Source organism: Cetorhinus maximus, chromosome 23, assembly GCF_964194155.1.
Source record: "Cetorhinus maximus chromosome 23, sCetMax3.hap1.1, whole genome shotgun sequence".
NCBI classification, from domain to species: Eukaryota; Metazoa; Chordata; class Chondrichthyes; order Lamniformes; family Cetorhinidae; genus Cetorhinus; species Cetorhinus maximus.
In genome coordinates, this window is record NC_135901.1 from 47,670,478 (window position 1) to 47,689,704 (window position 19,227).

Here is a 19,227-nt window from a genome sequence, read left to right on the forward strand (position 1 = left end):
TGGGGTAGGGGAAAGGGAGCGAAATAGGCCAAAAGTTGGAGATAAAAAATGAATGGAAATAAATTTTAAAATAATTGAAATAAGTGGGAAAAGGAAAATATATTTTAAAAAAATATTTTAAAAATTATAATTTTTTGGAAACAGGGGGATCGGAAAGTGGGTGGGGATGGAGGAGAAAGTTCATGATCTGAAGTTGTTGAAATCAATGTTAAGTCTGGAAGTCTGTAAAGTGCCTAATCAGAAGATGAGGTGCTGTTCCTCCAGTTTGCTTTGAGCTTCACTGGAACAATGCAGCAGGCCAAGGCCAGACATGTGGGCATGAGAGCAGGGTGGTGTGTTGAAATGGCAAGCGACAGGGAGGTCTGGGTAATGCTTGCGGACAGACTGGAGGTGTTCCGCAAAGCGGTCACCCAGTCTGCGTATGATCCAATATTTGAAATAATTTATAATTTAAAAAAATATATTTTTTAATATATTTTTCTTTTCCCACCGATTTCTTATATTTTTAATTCAATTTCCACCCATTGTTTTACCTCCACCTTTTAGCCTATTTCGATCCCTTCCTCCCACCACACCCCCACGAGGGCTATCTGTCACTTGCTCGTCATGCTTTCTACCCTTAATGTCACAATTAGCATGTTCCTTAGCTAACATCACTACCGTCAACACTCATTTGTCCTTTTCCCTATGACATCTTTGGCAATCTCTTCTTTGCCTCCACCTATCACTGGCCCTCTATCTAGCTCTCCTGTCCCACCCCCCTCAACCAGTTTATATTTCACCTCATTTCTATTTTTCCTTAATTCTGATGAAGAGTCATGCGGACTCGAAACGTTAACTGCATTTCTCTCCGCAGATGCTGTCAGACCTGCTGAGTTATTCCAGCTATTGTTGCTTTTGTTTACGTCCATGCCTGTTAATGTATCTGACATTATGACGTTTTATGTTCTATGTTTGCTATGTTAATGATTTTACCCCCATGAGCGTGTGAGTACGTAAAGGCTTAACTTTATATGTTGATGGATGTTTATAACTATGTGTTCATGTCCGTTTATTTGTCCATGTGTACTAAAACGTGTGTTTATATGTGTTTGTGTTATTGTGAGTGTGTGAATATGTTCATATTTGTTTCTTGTTCTTTGTTTGTGAAAATGCTACTGCCTGTTCATCTATGTGTCTTTGTGCCCGTTTTGTCAATCTGTTAATGTGTGTGTAGAAATGCCTATGTATTTGCATTATTGTGCATGATAGTGTGTCTTTAGATCTATATTGTTGTGTTCGTTGAAGCATAGTAATGAACAAGTTCATGTATATGTTTACATGTCTTGTATGAGTCTGCTTATGGGGTTGTGTATATCTGTATTTGTTTCTGTTGTGTGTATGTTTGTTTGTGTGTGTATACACACACACGTTTGCATGTGTGTGCCTGTGAGTCCATGTGTTTGAGAGAGTATGCATTTTTAGGTGTGTACACGTGTGTGTTTGTGTGTGCGTGTGCAGGTGCAATAGCATGTGCCTGTGTGTATGTGTGTGCATGTACCTGTGTTTGTGTGTGTGTTTGTATGTGTATGAGTGTGTGTGTGCCTGTTTGTCGAGAATGAGTGTATATTTATGCATGTGTGTTTGCATATGTGCATGTTTCTGGTCTGTTACTGTGAGTGTGCATTTGTGCATGTTTTCTCTGTATATGTGAGCTCTTGTGAGTGTGTGTGTGCGTGTTTGTGTGGGTTTGTTTGTGTGTGTTTGCCGGTGTATGTTTATCAGTGTGTAGGTGAATGTTTGCATGTGCATCTTCTGTGTGTGCTTATGTGAGTGGCTCCGTGTATATTTGTCTGTGTGTATGTTTGTGTGTGTATGTACACTTGTGTATGTATGTGCATGTGTGTGCGTGAGTGTGTGTGTGTGTGTCTATTTGTATGTTTGTCTGTGTATGTATGCTTGTGCGTGTTTGTGCATGTGTGTCCCTTTTTACATGCGTGTGTATGAACCTGTATATGTGTGTGTGTGTGTGTGTTTCTGTGTGCCTGTGTGTTTGTGTGTGTGTCAGTATGTCTGTGTGTGTATGTGATTCTCTGCCTGTGAGTCTTTGTGTGCGTATATTTATCAGTTTGTGGAGGTGTGTGTTTGCGCGTGTGTTTGTGTGTTTTGATCATGTGACTCTTTTTGTATATGTGTGCGTATGAATCTGTGTGTTTATGTGTATGTGTGTGTGTGATTTCGTGTCAGGATGTGTGTGTGTGTGTCTTTGTCTCTATGCATGTGTGTGTGTTTGTCTGTCTGTCTCTCTGTCTGCCTGCCTGTGTGCCCGAATGTGTGTATGTCTGTGTGTGCCTGTATGTGTGCTCGTTTATGCATGTGTCTGTGTGTCTGTAAGAGCATGTGTGTCCGCGTGCCTGTGCCAATGTCTGTGTGTGTTTGTGTCTACCCATGTGTGTGTGTGTGTGTGTGTGTGTGTGGACGTGTGTGCTTGTTTATGTATGTTTGTGTGTGGGTGTGTGAGTGTGTGTGTGTGTGTGCCTCTGTGTCTGTCTTTGTGTTTTTGTCTGGCTGTGTGTATGGCAGCCTGTGTTTATGTGTACGGGCATGTGTGCATGATCCTGTGTGTGTGTCTGTGTTTGTTTATGCATGTTTGTGGTCTGTGTGTGTGTGCGTGTGTGTGTGTGTGTGTGTGTGCCTCTGTGTTTGTCTGTGTGCTTTTGCCAGTCTGTATGTATGTTTGTCTGTGTTTATGTGATCGGGCATCTGTGTATGATCCAGTGTGTGTTTGTGTGCTAGTCTACCCTTGTGTACGTGTGTGTATGCAAATTTGTTTCAGTGTCTGTGTCTGTGTGTGTTTGTGTGAGAGAGAGAACGTTTCTCAGAATGTGTGTGTGATTCTTTGCCTTTGTGTGTGCTTATGAGCTTGTGTCAGTATATGGCTGTGTGTGTGCTTGCGTTTGTTTGTGTGTGTGTGTGTGTATGTATCTTTATCTACTAATGTGAGATTTTTTCTGTCAGTTTCTGTGTGTGCGTGTGTTTGTGTCTGTGTATCTGTGTGTGTGTTTCTCTCAGAGGGAGACATTTTGTGTCAGAATGCGTGTTTATCTTTGTTTTGTGTGTGTGTGTGTTTGTGTATGTGCGTGTTTGAGTCTGTATGTGTGTGTGTGTGTGTGTGTGTGTGCGATCTTGTGCCAGGGTGTGGCTGAATGCGTCTTTGTATGCGTGCGGGCGTGTCTGTGTGTGTGTGTGTATGTGTGTATGTGTGTTTGTGTTTGGGCGTTTGTGTGTGCGTGTATGTGTGTGTGCGTGTTTGGGTGTTTGCGTGTACGTGTGAAACCTCTCACTAAGCAGCTGAGGGAGATGAATTTCTGAGCGGAGACATCTTCTGCCGGGTGTGGGTGTGATCTTGTGCCAGGGTGTGTGTGTGTATCTTTTTCTCTGTGTGTGTGTTTGTGTGTTTGTGTGTGTGTTTATGAGCTTGTGTCAGTGTGTGTGCTTTTTTATTGTTATTCCACGTATTCCTGAATGAATAACGGGGCGTGACCGTGAAGGTATGATCGATGGAGAACACTATTCGCCATTCTGTGTATGAATGTGTTTTCTGTGGCGTTCAATGTGACATCAAGCGATAGAATGCAACAATTGAACAGAAGTACGCCAGACACATTAGAAACAGAACCGGAAAAACAGGAAGGATGGAATCAGCAGTTTAGATTTGGATTATAAAAAATCATCGGCAACTTGTGATTTACAAGAACAAGAGATTGAAAATACTTTCAAAGATATCATGTTGCACCATGATTGAAGTTTACCATTTGAGTGCAGGAAGCTAGAAGCCGCCTTGTATCTGAATCCATATCTTAGACAGTTGTTCACTTCTAAACCCTCTGCTCTGGGACTGGGAGTTTAGTGAGTTAATGTTCCCCTCTCCACTCCCTTTCGTTGGCTAAACAATTTCCTCTCCGGATGTCTCTGTTGGGGATGTGCAGGTACATTGCGTTAACTAATGCCCTCCCCCCTTTCTATGTTGGCTAAGTGGAGATAAAATTCGCCTTCCCGTGTGACCCTCACTTCAGTTCCCAGTGGGTGCGATGCGGCAACTTCCAGCTGGTAGAAGTTTGAATGGATGGACGAAAAGTGAAGCAGGAACAATGGGATCTAAATGCTGCTGCTGTGTGTGCTTGTGGGAAATGGGACATTGTCAGAATTCACCTCAGCGAGGGGCAAGTTGGTGAAGTAACTTTGCAGAATTCTGTAATGAATGAGCATTATTCTGTCTCTAACCCAGGGTGTATCTGAGCTGGGGCACTGATTGTGCAAGACTCGGGTCTGAGACCTGTAAATTCCCGACATCAACTAAACAGGGCTAACATTAGCAAAACTAGAAAACACAATGAATTAAGTGGCTGTGTATTTAATTCACAATTTGAGGAATATACTTTATTATTTCTACTAAAGTTCGAAATGTAAGCGATAGATTCTCATTGACAAGAATTAACGGTGTCCATCAGTTCAAGGGAAATGTTCACAAAACTCGGTTTACCGCTGGATTTATCAACCGTTCTGTTGATGATCTTCAAGGGAATCGCTTCATGTCCCACCACACAGGAGTAAGAAGCGCCGCTGGCCCACTCCTCCGCTGCAATGGATAACAGGCTGTACATGAAGAAGGAGTTATTGCCATTCTCCGCCATCACCTCGGTGTTCTTGTAGTTCACCGGATTCACCGGCTTGTCATTGACGGTCCACTTGACGAAGATCTCTCGGGGGGAGAAACCTCTCACTAAGCAGCTGAGGGAGATGAATTTCTGAGCGGAGACATCTTCTGCCGGGGGCAGGAGGACAGAGACGGACGGTTCCCGCGGATATTTAGCTGCAAAAAATTTACAATCAATGTCAAAAAAAGGAGAATTCCAGGGACAATGACACCGGTGGTTAGATATGAGAGAAATGTGTTTTGTTTTGACTTTTCAAGATCTCCATTTTCCACTTTGGGGTCTGACCGGCTTTCTAGCTCGGAGCAGATGTGGATGCAATCATTTACTCTGAGAATATGCGGGATTGGATTGGAAAGTTGCATCAGTAACAGTAACAGGCCATTCGGTCGAACAGTTCTGTGCTGGTGTGTTAGCTCCATACAAAGCTCTTCCCACCATTCTCATCAAACCCTGCAGTACAGTTTCTTGTTCATTCACCTACTTATGAATTTACTGCTTAAATGCTTCATTTACGGGCCTAGGGGTTTTAGTTAGTGGAATTACCAATCAGACTAGCTCATTAATGCAATATACACTAATTATTGGTTCTTAAACTTACACTGGGAATTTGCACACTGGCTCACTTATTGATTCATTCTCAAAACTCACGTTCTTCCTTGTGGATGAAATTTCTTAAAGGAGTCGGCAGATCCTGATGGCTCACTACGCAGTAGAACTCAGCCCCACTCAGCCAGGCTTGTGTTGAGATGTTCAGGTTGCTGACCACGCTGTTTGGATCCTCTCCCGGCTGGACAGCAATCTCTGATTTCAAAGGCTTCTGCTCTTGTGTCCAAGACACGAGGACTCCATAAGGGGCGTTACTCACGATGCAGGTTAAGGTCACTGTCGCCTCCAGTAAGACCTGTTCTATTGGCGGCGGCTGTAGAGTAATTATGGGATCGGTGCAGTCGGAAACTGTGAAGCAAAAATGAATGTCAGCGAAAACATCATCTTAAAGAATCAGAAACCCAGTATTCAGCTTTCACTCTCACGACGGGAATATTTATTTGATCTCACCCTGCTGTGTAAACGCTTTGATTATTTGAAGGTCAGTGACTTGCAATAATTCTGGAAGACTCCATAACATTCCCTGTGTATTTCCACCCTGAACCAAAGGAATGACTAAACCAAATGCCGGTGCAACAATGTGAATTAATTCAGGAACAATCGTTTTATCGACAGATTATCACTCGTCCCGAAATCAAGGAATGAGAGAATGATAGAACGCTAACAGCACAGGAGGAAACCATTCAGCTCTCTATGTCTCTCTGTAAGGATAATGTGTCCCTTAACCCCATTTATCCTCCCTGTTCTGTCACGTGCGATAACATTTTCAAAAAAAAAATGTAAGAGACTGGGCGGACAGGGGGAAAGGCGGCAGACTGAGAGAGGGAGAGGGCACATGGAGAGAGAGGGCACTCGGGGGAAACATTTTCAAAAAAAAATGTTAATCTCTTCTTTTGAAATGTCTATTGATTCCTAGCCTCAGAAATTCTTGGGGAAATGAAAGTGATAATATTTCACAGCGTGAGGAAAATGTTGCCAAAATGGCCTCCGTCAGAATTTTCCTATCTCTAATTTGGAGGACTAAGCATTTTCTCCCAACTTCCAATTTCATTAATTAACCAAAACACCGCAAATCGATCACTCATTAGGCTCTTGTACTCAAAGGAATGCAGCCGAAATTATGCAAACTGCTATCAGCGCTGCTCAATCTGAAAACAGCAGCAGAAATAAAGTGCACATCTTTGTCAGAATTGAAATCGTGGGCAATTACCAGTAAAGGCCTGCAGACACCGATCCTACTCACAATATGAACAATCAATTTCGGATAAAACTAAAACCAATGACTCCTCACTCACCGTCCAACTTTTGAACAAAATGTCACTGTGTTTTGTGAGTTGATGAAATCCTGAACACCGGGGGATTCTGATTCAGAAAGAACATGGGTTCAATCCCCACTGCAGATGTTTGAACACAAGTGTAGCTCATACCGGCAATGTAGCACTGGGTCAGTATTGCATTGTGAGAGGTACCGACTTCAACATCAACTGTTAAGGCCCGGGACTGCCTGCTTTCTCAGTGTGACATCACATTTCCCCAAATTCTCCCAACTTTTGCGTCGTCCACAAACCTTTAAACTGTCCCCTGCAAACCACATCTAGATCATTTACATATATAAATATTTATCCACTTAGCTATTGTCCCTTTAATTCCATGATCTATAACTTTCCTCACAGGTCTGTTGTGTGGCATTGTATCGAACGCCTTTTGGAAGTCCATATAGACCACATCAACGGCCTTGCCCTCATTAACCATCTCTGTTACCTCTTGACAAAACTCCAGCAAGTTAGTTATACGGGGTTTTCCTTTAATAAATCCATGATGACTCTTCTTAATCAATCTAAATTATCCCATATGATATTAATTCCATCCGGAATGATTGTTTCTAGAATTTTCCCCACCACCGAAGTTAAACTGACTTGTCTGCAATTGCAGGGCGTAATATTTGCAAATCTCCAGTCCTCCAGCACCTCCCCAAATGCAGGGAACGCTGAAAAAGTTTTGTCAGTGCCTCTGCAATTCCACTCTCACTTCCTTCAATACTCTTGGACGCATCCCACCCGGTCCCGGTGCCTTATCAGCTTTAAGTGCCGCCAGCTGATGCAATACCTCCTCCTTATCAATTTTAAACCCTTCTAGTGACGGAGTTTCCTTCTCTGTCACCATGGCCTGGGCAGCATCTAACTAAAGGTAAAGACAGAAGCAAAATATTCATTTAACACCTCAGCCATGCCTCTTGCCTCAATGTGTAAATCCCCTTTTTGTTCCCTAATCGGTCCTAATCCTCCTTTTACAAACTTTTTACGATTGATATGCTTATAGAATACTTTGGGATTTCCTTTTATGTTAGCTGCCAGTCTTTTTTCATAATCCCTCTTTGCTTCTCTTATTTGCTTTTACACATCCCTTCTGAACCTTCTGTATTCAGCTTGGTTCTCAAATGTATTTGCTACCCGACACCTGTTGTAAGCACATTTTTCCTTCCTTAACTTCATTTCTATCTCCTTTGCCATCCAAGGAGCTCCGAATTTGTTTCTCCTGCCCTTCCCTTTTGAGGGAACATACATTGGCTGTGCCGAAACCATCTTCTCTTTGAAGTTAGCCGATTGTTCAGCCACTGTTTTTCCCACCAACCTTTGGTTCCATTCTATTAGGCCCAGCCCCATTCTTGCCCCATTGAAGTCCGCTCTCTGCCAGTTGTCTATTCTTACCCTGGATTAGTCAATGTAATTTTCCACCGTCATCCTGAACCTTATGATACAATGATCACTGTCCCCTAAATGCTCCCCTCCTGTCAATTTATTTACTTGGTCCACCTCATTCCTAAGAGCCAGGTTGGCAGTGCCTCCTTTCTTCTTGCACTGGACACACACTGCTGTAGGAAATTCTCCAGAGTATGATCTAGGAATGCTGCTCCCTCACTGCCCCTTACGGTACCACTATCAAAGTATATATTCGGGTAATGAACCCCACCCCCCTCCATTATAACTACCCGATGATGTTTACTCCTCTCTGTTATTTCCTTGCTCCTCTCTATCTTCCCACCAGCTATTGCGGTCTATACATTACAACCAGCAATGTAATTGCACCCTTCTTTTTCCTTTGTTCCAGCCAAATTGGTTATGTCCTTGAATAGCCTGACACATTATTTTTCTCCAGTACTGCAATACTTTCCTTAACCAAAAACGCCACGACCGCCCCGCCCCCTCTCTATGCCCTTTCCTCTCTTTTCTGAACATCTTGTAACTAGGAATATTTAACACCCAATTCTGCCCCTCCTTAAGCTAGGTCTCCGTTATCACCCTAGCATCATAATCCCACAAGACAATCTATGACAGTAACTCCGAAATTTTATCAACTATACTCCGTGCATGCACATACATGCAGTGCAACGCTGATTCAGGCTTCATTGCATGCTCCCTTACCCCGACTCCATCTATTAACTGACTATTCCCTCTTTTAGTGTTAGCTGCCTCTCACAGAATTCCAGGCACCCTGGTATTACTCGCTGACATTCTCTCCTTGTTCCCACGCCCCTCCTGAGTTACTTTGAACCCTCCCCAGCAGCAAAACCAATAATGTTATTTAGTTCTAAAAGCCAAATATTGCTGGAAATCTGAAATAAAAATGAAAAGAAAACGTTCGAAATGCTGAGCTGAAAGGTGTCTGCTTCCTGGGCAACATGTATCCCTCAACAAACAGAATGAAACCAATAAATAAATAAATCCTGTCAACATCATGTCCCAGTTTCTAGGAGACTGTTGTGCCGCAAATCGCTGCTGAATATTCTACTTTACGACAATGAGCACATTTCCACGATCATTCCTTGGCTGCTAAGTGTTTTGGGACAATCTGATGCTGTTGAAGACGCTGTATAAATGAAAGGATTTCTTCAGTGTGTTTTTGTTTCCTTTGGAAGGAAACACAAACGGGAAAATTGGCAAATGGGGCACATTCTCTGGCTTTTAGTCATTCCAAAATATTTCTTGGCTTGGACAGAGATTGGCACCAAGAATGGCCTTGAACTTTCTCGGGTTGTGTCTCTTACCCTCAGGTCTGGTGATGTTTCGGCTTTGAGTGACCCCTTTATGAGTGACCTGGCAGGTATAGAGCGTGTGACTGAACCAGTCCCCAGCGGGGACTGTCAGCCGACTGGTCGCCGAGAAGTCCCCGTTCACTTCAAAGCCGGGAGAGGTGACGAAGCCCGAGACCATGGCCTGTCCATTCTTCAGCCACTTCACATTGATTGAATTTGGACGGAAATCAACGATTGAACAGACGATGGTTGCAAATCTGCTGCTTGTGATTTCGTCACTGGGGCTCACGGTGAGGAGAACAGTTGGATGATGCACCACAAGGTCTGCAAGAAAATACATATTATTTGGAAATAATTTTGCTTCAAACCAAACAATTAAAAACTGTAAAACTATTTACATAAAATCCACAGGACAGAACCAGGCCAGCCGGCCCCATAGTTCAATGCTGGACTTTAGGCTCCACACGAACATCCTCTCGCTCTACTTCATCTTGCAGTATAAAAACCACCTTCTTTACAATCTCCCTCATGTATCTATTAAGATTCCCCTGAACAGGGTCTCAGTAACGTCTCACCTACAGAAATTCCCACATTCTGCTCATCCTTGGTGTAAAGAAGATTCTGATTTGCCAATTGATTTTTTTTAACATTCTGTTGTAAACATGAGCTCTAATTCTTGTCTAATCTATCAAATTATTTCAGAAGTCTGAGGACCTTTATTCGGTCACACCACAATTTTTTATTTTGTAGAGAATAGACCACCAGCCTATTCGCTGTTACTTGACAGATGTAATCTATCAGCTCTGGTATTGTCCTTTTAAGTAGTTTAGCTCTTGTTGCAACGCCCCTGTAGCATTCTCCTTACGTGGAAACCAGAACTACATACAGTATACTCGGTGTGATTTGGAGGGGATAACTGCACACAGTACACCTATTGTGATGTGGAGACCTTAATTATACACAGTACTCTACATTGTGATGTGGAGAACAAAACTGTCCACAGTACAATAACTGTGATGCGGAGACCAGAGTTGTACATATCACACTAAGTGTGATGTGGAGGCCAGAACTCTACACAATCCACTAAGTGTGATGTGGAGAATACAGGTATCCACAATACACTAAGTGTGATATGGGCACCTGAACTACACACAATACTCTCACTACATTTTAACCCATGTGATGCAGAATTTGAACATAACTCATTTGTTGACCACGTTTCCCCTTCACCCAGCCCCGGCACTGCCGCCCTGAGCATCCCACAACACGAACCTGGCATTTCCTTCACCCAGACCGACCCGCTCCGTCGAACCTCGCAGTAGATTGTGCTGCTTCCCACCTCTGATTCGGTGATGGTTAACTGGCTGCTCAGGGTGTGGGTTCCCTTCTTGTTCAGCACTGATGGGTAAGTCTTCAATCCAGCTGTGATCGTCTCTTGATCTTTCTTCCAGGAAACGCTGGTGATTTCGGGGGAGTAGTCCGCAGCCAAACAGCAGTAGGTCACGGAGCCGGCAGTGTTTGCTTGTTCACAGGAGGAGAGCAGAGCGTAGAGGGTGGGGGCAGACGGTGTTGCTGGGAATGAAGAGTCAATTGAACAAGTTAAAAATTTGATTCGGGCTTATGAAATAAGCAAATTGTTCGAAGTTTAATATTAGTATCATTTATTTCCAAAATATCCTCGTCATAAACTGTATTTAGGAGTTGATATGCCCGACGGGACACGCCGCCATGATGGCCAGTCTTGTGCACAAGATGAGGCACAAGTCGGAAAAGGGAAATATTGCCCATGAGACCACATTATGGCGAGTTAAATAAGGCATAATGTAAGCTGGGCTTCCTCCAGCCCTTGCTCCTCTGTTGAGGAAAACATCAATCATTCCTCAAACATTTCTACTTTACATCCTTCCACATTATTTCCACTGAGCTTTCGCTTAAATTATTTTACTATCAACCTCTTATCAGCAGCAAATGACTGTTTTAATGCAGCAACATTTAGCTATCTCTGGGCCAGGATGGCCGATTATCTTCCATGAAGGACATCAGTGGGCCAGAGGGGTTTTTACACTAATCTATTCTAGTTTCATGATCAACATGTTGTTGTTTTCAGGGGATAAACTTAGATGATGCTTGGCAGCATTTGCTCTAAAGATTCTGTAACTCCGACCGGTGGATCGACTAGCTTCATTACTTACAGACACACTTTTAGCACTTTTATAAAGCATGACCCAGAGTTGTTCAATGAGACTATTTGATAGCATGGACGGTTGGATTTCGGCCAATCACAATTCTGAATTAACTCTCCAAAGCTGCCAATGCTCAATGATGTTTACAAATAATCCATTATTATCAGCTATCTTGGTTAGATAAACAGATAGATAGATAGAGAGTTAAAGAGATCGGTATATAGATAAATAGACAAACAGATAGATAGATATATAGATCGATAGAAGTATAGAAGGAGAGAGAGAAACAGGCAGATAAACAGATGGATAGATAGATAGAGAGAGAAATAGATAGAGAAAGAGATAGAGAGTGATAGAAAATAGAGAGAGAGAGAGAGAGACAGGCAGAAAGACAAGATAGGCAGATAGATAGATAGACAGACAGACAGACAGACAGACAGACAGACAGACAGACAGACAGACAGACAGACAGACAGACAGATAGATAGATAGATAGATAGATAGATAGATAGATAGATAGATAGATAGATAGATAGATAGATAGATAGATAGATAGATAGATAGATAGATAGATAGATAGATAGATAGATAGATAGATAGATAGATAGACAGACAGATAGACCGATTAATATATCGATCTTTGCATCGATAGATGGAAAAATGGATGCATGAATGCATACTTGTTCAGAAAAAGGCGTTTCATCTACACTGCACGATCAAATGTTCACAGTTCACAGACTGTACTGATTAGGTACAAGAGAGAAGAACATTGAAGTTCCACATCAAACCCTAGTAAAGCCCTTAGAACAAGAGTAAAACTGCTTCTATGATAGTTCATCAAATGTTCTTAGGGTAGTTGGAATCAGGTTGTGCATTGAGTTAAGTTAAATTCATGTTTTCCAGCTTTCATTCCCACCGTAGTTTGCATTAGATAAGGAGTAAGGCACCATACTGTCCATTTAAGTTGCACAATTTATTTCCAGATTCGATCTTATCGCAGAAGGTAACGTTACAGTCACTTCCTTCAACTGTCCTGAAATTGAACTTTAGATCAGGTCAATCTGATTGAAATATTATCTGTTATTGAAAATGTTTAATCATCAACCCTTCATCAGAAAATTAGCTTTTTTTTAGAATGAAATGTACGTTAAATTAACGATCTGCTACTTCATTGGAGGAATTGAAGCATTTAATTTTACATATCTAATTCGGAGCACTCGCGCCGAATGTGTTTGATACTCGTTAAAGTTCCTAGAACATTGACAGTGCCAACACGCTCATGTCAGATACAGAACAGGTGAGTTATACTAAAACTCTCTTTGCACAGTCCTGTAAAGCGATGTATTTCAGGGATAGTAATGGTGGGATGCATTCTAAAAAGCCCCCTATTCCGCATTGTTAGTTAAAACTTACGCTTAGACTGGACCATCAACAAACCAGCGGCTCTGATACAGCAAACACTGAACAGGAAAAATATCTTTCTACACTTTGCATTCCTTCTGAATTCTACAAACTGGGATACTGATCTTATTTCTGAGACACCTTCTCAAACTTAAGAACAGACTCGCATCTTTCTCGGATATACAAACTTCTTAAATAAATGGTTCGAAGTTAATTCCCTGAAATACAGGAGAATGAACCAGAAAGTTCACAAACAGCCAGAAGGCTCACGCTTCTCGCACAGTGACCACGCACATAGAAACAGAACAGACATAAACAATGCAAAAAACATTCTATTAAAGATAGATTTCTCCAGTGTCCATTAATCCGTTTGAATAGATTAAAACTTTTTTAAATTTATGACCACGTCACTTTTTTGAAATTATTCTGATTCTAAATTGAAAAACTCCTTTTGATGGGCCTCAATTTCTCCCTGTCTGTGTACAGTTTTCACAACAGTCTTAGAGTTAGTTTGGCTGAGAACAGGTTCATCAAAATAATTTACATTCAGGGTAATTTATGTCTATAAAGGGACATTGTAACAGTGCAAGAATTTAACAAATCAGGAAATATTTACACTGAACTCCGATTATTCATTGACATAATTTCAGAATTATGTGTAACCATTGAAACTGCTGAGGCAAAACACGAAGGTAATTAATTAAATTGTACACCAACATTCAATGGAGCTGAAGGCAGCTGAGTAAGAAACATGTTACTTTCCAAGTTAATTGAAAATAATTTTTAAAATTCTCCAACCATGTGTTTTAGCTTTAATCCTGGACTCAGCGCAGGACATTTGAAAGATTTTTTTGTAATGAATTTGCACCGATCGTAGATTCTATTTTGACATTGTTGATATTTTACCTTATTATGCCAAGTTAGTTAATAATTTTATTCTTCTTCTGATTTGTCTCTTGTTAATAATAGGCTTAATTAAATTAAGGTGACACTTATTAAATTAAGCAAATAATTCCATACACTTTCGGACAAATACATTATAATACTTTTAATAAATTAAGATGATCACAAATTTATATAATGTGCTCCTGTATCTATGCCCGTGTAAGCTTTTCATGTTTGTGACTATGTTGGCACGACATAAAAGCTCTTCTGTTCTAAACGTGTATTTCACATGATAGAAGTATAAGTTGTTCAAACACTATCCGGGTACTCAAATCGGTAAAAAAAAAAATGGAGTGCAACATCCTCTAGTCACTAAAGCAGGACTCCGGAGTTTAAATATCATCCCACATTTCAACAGCAGTTTTATTTTAATAATTAAAGTAGCCCTGGCAGTTTGTCGCCATTCTCGGAGCCTCCCCTAGATAATAATACAGCCAAGCTTCGATATACCGTTCCCGTAATCCACATAATACACGTAAATGTGTTTTAAATATATAATGAAAATAAAATGCTGGGAATCTTATATAAAAACGGAAAATGCTGGCAAAACTCAGCACGTCTGGCAGCATCAGTGGAGAGAGAAACAGAGTTAACGTTTCGAATCCGTATGACTCTTCTTCAGAACTCTGCTTCTCCATGGACAGATGCTGCCAGTCCTACTGAGTAATTTTTCAGCAATTTCTGTTTAGATATATAATGCTACTTATTGAAATTAAGATCCACAACATTCAATGCAGAACTGAGAGATAACAATTCCTCTACATCACCAGAGTCACTGAAACTCAACGAGAAAAAAGAACAACGATTTTCATGAGAATTAAATGTAGCTCCCATTTAATTCAACCCATATATCTCACAGCTTTGCAAGATTGGTTGGTGTTCTTCAATTCAAAAGTTACATTTATAATTAAGCCAACCTGCTTCAATTGCAATGTTTGTCAATCTCCAGCCTTATGCATTCTGAACTTTCTCTAAGTTTAAATAAAATTCTTGAGCGATTCATTAACTGTCAACGACGCCTCTTGCAAACTGTTTAAGATTGGTTTAGTGATAATGGTCTAAACTCAAATTGAAGGAACTACGCAGTTTGGTTGCACAGCAAAGATTCAGCAACCTGGCAGATATATTAAATTAGCTAACTGCAATTTTAAAAATGCATTTAATTGATAACTATTTAGCACTTTTCAACTTGCGTAAACCAGGGAGGAATCAATTACTTTAAAACCTCTGTTAAAACGAAACACTGCAAACTCTGTGTGTATTATCTATGTATTTAAAAACACAATGGAAGTTGTTGGAACCTCGGCATTTGTCCGGCTGATATTACTTGTTCTGCGGTCTGCAGCAGAGTTGTGGAAAGCATAGATTATCTACTAAATGTCGAGCAATACTATTTTTTATTACTGTAATCTTGGGAAATACTTCCCCAATATAATTTTTTGAGTTATATTCATTTAACTCCCCATTACAGTTCAAATTCGCTGGTTAAGTCCTTTAACATTGCAGTGTTACTTCAAGCATTAAATAGGAGTATCGGATAAAAAAATATTAATGGTTAATATTCAATTAGCACTGAAATAAAAAGGCATCAAAATATCGATCAACATTGATTAAAAAGCCTGCCTGCTATTTAACTATAGCCCTGCTTCACAATGGTTTAAACACATAGGCATAACACATCACACCTGAAGATGTGATCGACATTACATGCTGTAGAATCACCAAACAGGTCCACGAGCTTTAACTGTTCGAAGTAACCCAGGCACATATTCTCCTCAGCACTTAACACCAAATCACAACACCGAGGGACTGAATCCAACAACTGCTTAATTACCTAAGTCCTTTCAGCAGAATCAGGTGCAACATTTCAAATAAACCTCAATACATCGCACCGAAATCGCCTTTCATTGAACAAGTCATTTATTAAAATAAACAGAAACATGAAACAATGACAGAATAATTGTATTTCGATGGATCATGTTTAATGTTGATTTTCACGGTATATTTTAGTAATATCGGGGGATATTACTGCATTATAACGTGTCAAGTTGTATTAATTTAAACCTGATCCAGGCAGGAAATTTGTTAACCATCTTGTTCCTATTTATCGTAGCATTTCACTTATTTAAGGTGAACGTTCGTCAACATTATATTGATATTTTTCAGCGCAGTTGACACAAATAAACATGACAAACATTTATTTTAAAACCCATAGTTTAAAACGTCATTTTTGACCTTGATAGCACTCGGTTTCCTGTCTACAATCTTATTTCCAACGCTTTTAAACACAATGTTTTCAGTCGATTACAAAACCTGCAGCAATCAGATGTCACCGAGATTAAACATGGTAGAAACACCAAATTTTTTAACAAAACTCAGGTATTTAAAGTAAGCCAGGCACAAAGCCTCATCAGCAGATAAAAGGCAAATCACTCAAACAAGTCCATAAAATTCCAATAGCATTTTTTTTGTGGAGAAGCAGAACAATTGTTCAATCCCTTTGCAGCATAATTAAATGAAACATTGTAAACACAGAATCCACCAATGCAAAGTTTTGGTTAACACATTAATGACTAAAATAAACAGAAATATGAAACAATGAAGCAAATCCAACAGCACAGAATGAAGGCATGTTTCTTACCTGCAGTTACCGTCACCATGGTCCCTTGTCCCCAGTCCCAAATATAGTCACAGTGTTACATTCGCTGGTCTGGGTCACACAACAACTACTTCTGCACACAAGAGGAGAAATTCAATATTAGTTTAAATTCCGAGCCGAGAGGCAAAGTAAAATCATGATCGGCTTTATCAAAATAGTAAATTTGTTAAATATTTTTTAAAGTTTATAAATTATACTGTTTTTTGTGTTTCGCAGAGTAGCTCAGGATCATGCATTGAAATCAGCAAGCACTGGTTTAATAATTAACACACTAGCACCTCTTGAAACCTGTCAATTGGGAAGTTCCAGGCAGAGATAGGGCTTTGTTTAATATAGCTATATTGTAAAAAATCAAAATGCATTGACCCAAATGCAATCAATTAGCTCCGATGAGGTTTTTTCATTAACAGTAACGGCTGTGCCAACCAGTTGTATCACTGTGAGACGCACCGTGTCAGAAACTGTGGCGGACAGTTAAATGTGAAATACAGAGATTCAAATCCATAGCGGACTGAGAAAACTGATTCTGAATACTGTATGAATACATCATTGTGATATTTCAGTTATTACTCTTCATTATGTTTATAAAGCGGATCGAAATACGCCTTTAACATCTGTGCCCCTATTTAGCAAGATAATCAAAATTAATTAAAACTAAGGCATTTATACATATTTCGCAGTTCAGTGTTCCTTCATAAGCTTATTGTTGGTCATGTTCATTTTCTTTGACTTTCCTGCTGTGATACTGATCGCAGATTCGATCAAACTCCCTCTCTGGGGTATTTGTATGAGGAGTTCGCTATACACATCACCGTGACACACTGTAGTACCACAGTGACACGCACCAGCACAAATACTGCTCTCACTCACCGATTGTTGCTATAAGAAATAAATCATTCCATGCAACAGAAGATTTTCAGATTTTGATTATAATTCATCCAAGAGTTTTACTCAGGAGCAGAACTTTGGGCTAAAATTATCCCCGTTCACATAATAACATGTAAACATTTCGATTTGTCTCCTTGTCAATTGTGCACATTCTAACCGGTAACTATGTTCTTTAATACACAGAGTTAGTCAACATTTTGTTTTTATTCTTCGCCACTTTATTGCTTTGGAAAATATAACTTTTCAATCTAGGTTCAATCACATCTCTTAACCTATTTTGCGCTAATACTGACCTATGATTCACTGTAATTATTTCTCTGCGGTTTCTGTACGAGCTCTGGGCTTGTTCAGGTCGCTGTGAGTCTCTTGAACAGTAATACCTCGCGGTGTCTTCAGGTCTCAGATTTTTGATCTCAATGTAAGTTGTGGACGAAGTTCTTGATGGAATGATTCGACCTTCGACTCCAGGCGCGTAATACGTGGTTCCCGAGGCCTTGTAGAAAGCAAGGAGCCACTCCAGCCCTTTCCCAGGAACTTGTTTAACCCAGTGCACATAGTAGCTGTCCAGATTGAACCCGCTCACTGAACAGGACAGTTTGCGAGATTCTCCGGGCTTGGCGGTCTCTGAAGCCGGCTGGGTCAGCACGATGACGGATTGGACATCTGTTAGCGAATGGAAAAAATGTAATTACATTAAAAAAAATCAAATCAGTGAATGTTAATATCAAAACGATATCAGATAAGATGCAGACTTCTATTGTTACAATTATAAAGTCAGGAATACTCACAGGTGGAACAAGCCAAGAAGAAGCAAAGGCACAGCGCAAATCCCATCCTCAGTCTCTGGGTATAACTGACTTGGGAGCGTGACTCCCCGTCGCAGCGAAACCTGCGGATTGTGAATCAGGAGCTGAACCGCCCCGCTATTTATACCGGCTAGAGTCAAATAAGAGAGAGAGAGAGAGACAGAGCTGGAGAATGGGAGTCACTCTCCTCCCCCAGTTAACAGCCTGACTCCTCCTCTCTTTTCCTGTCTGGGACCAGCTGTATAAACAATTATTAACAATTAATATTCCGTGTTCCACAAATGTCTTTTGTTTAGATTGTCTACTTATCCTTTGGAATGAGATACTATGTGTCCAAAGCAGGTTCAGTTTTAAATTGATTCAGGGCGAATCTTTACATTCCCAATAAACACCTCACATGTGCTCAGTGTCCAATTCCTCTCAGATGGATTTAAACGTTCCCATGGAATTAGTTCGAAGATCGGGAGAGATCTCCCCTGTGCCCAGGGCCAATACTTATCACTCAGTCAACATCCTAAAATCAGATTATCTGGTGATTTATCGCAGTGCAGTGTATTGGATCTTGCTGTGCGTGCATTCACGGCCACGTTTCCTTGCACTAAGTTGGTGATTATATATTTAGAAATAGAAAATCTTCATTGTCTTTAAAGATCTTTAAGGTATCCTATGGTTGTGAACTGCACTGTGTAACTGCAAGTCTTTCTTATTTCCATTGGCCCCTATCTGTGGGACAGAAGATACAAATGTTACTGATATTTGTCCAGAGAAAGCGATGGCATTTATGCAAGGACATGGAATGTTTCGGAGTATTATCACTTAATTTCAGATATAATCCATAGTCAAATGTACAGCTTCACTTTAAAACAATTCCCGGTGAATCAATTTTCCACAGGATCTCAGTTCACCAGTGTGAATATTGCTCTTTCATTTCACACTGAACGATTCTAAATGGGAGATGTTGAGATTAACACCGAGGAGTGTTTGTGTGATGAGACTGCATAGTTCAGCC

At 40.5% G+C, this 19,227-nt stretch overlaps 1 gene segment (V, D, J or C); it reads right to left on the bottom strand.

Annotated features, from left to right (window-relative positions):
• Positions 1-5,382: 5,382 nt before the first annotated feature.
• On the bottom strand, positions 5,383-18,277 carry LOC144698024 (Ig heavy chain C region, secreted form-like; the record flags this gene model as incomplete). The annotated part of the segment is given in 6 exon segments: positions 5,383-5,651; positions 9,349-9,660; positions 10,609-10,908; positions 16,507-16,559; positions 17,706-18,075; positions 18,201-18,277. Coding segments are annotated over 6 exon segments (1,350 nt in total), but the record flags the coding sequence as incomplete, so codon positions are not given.
• Between the last annotated feature and the right edge of the window lie 950 nt (positions 18,278-19,227).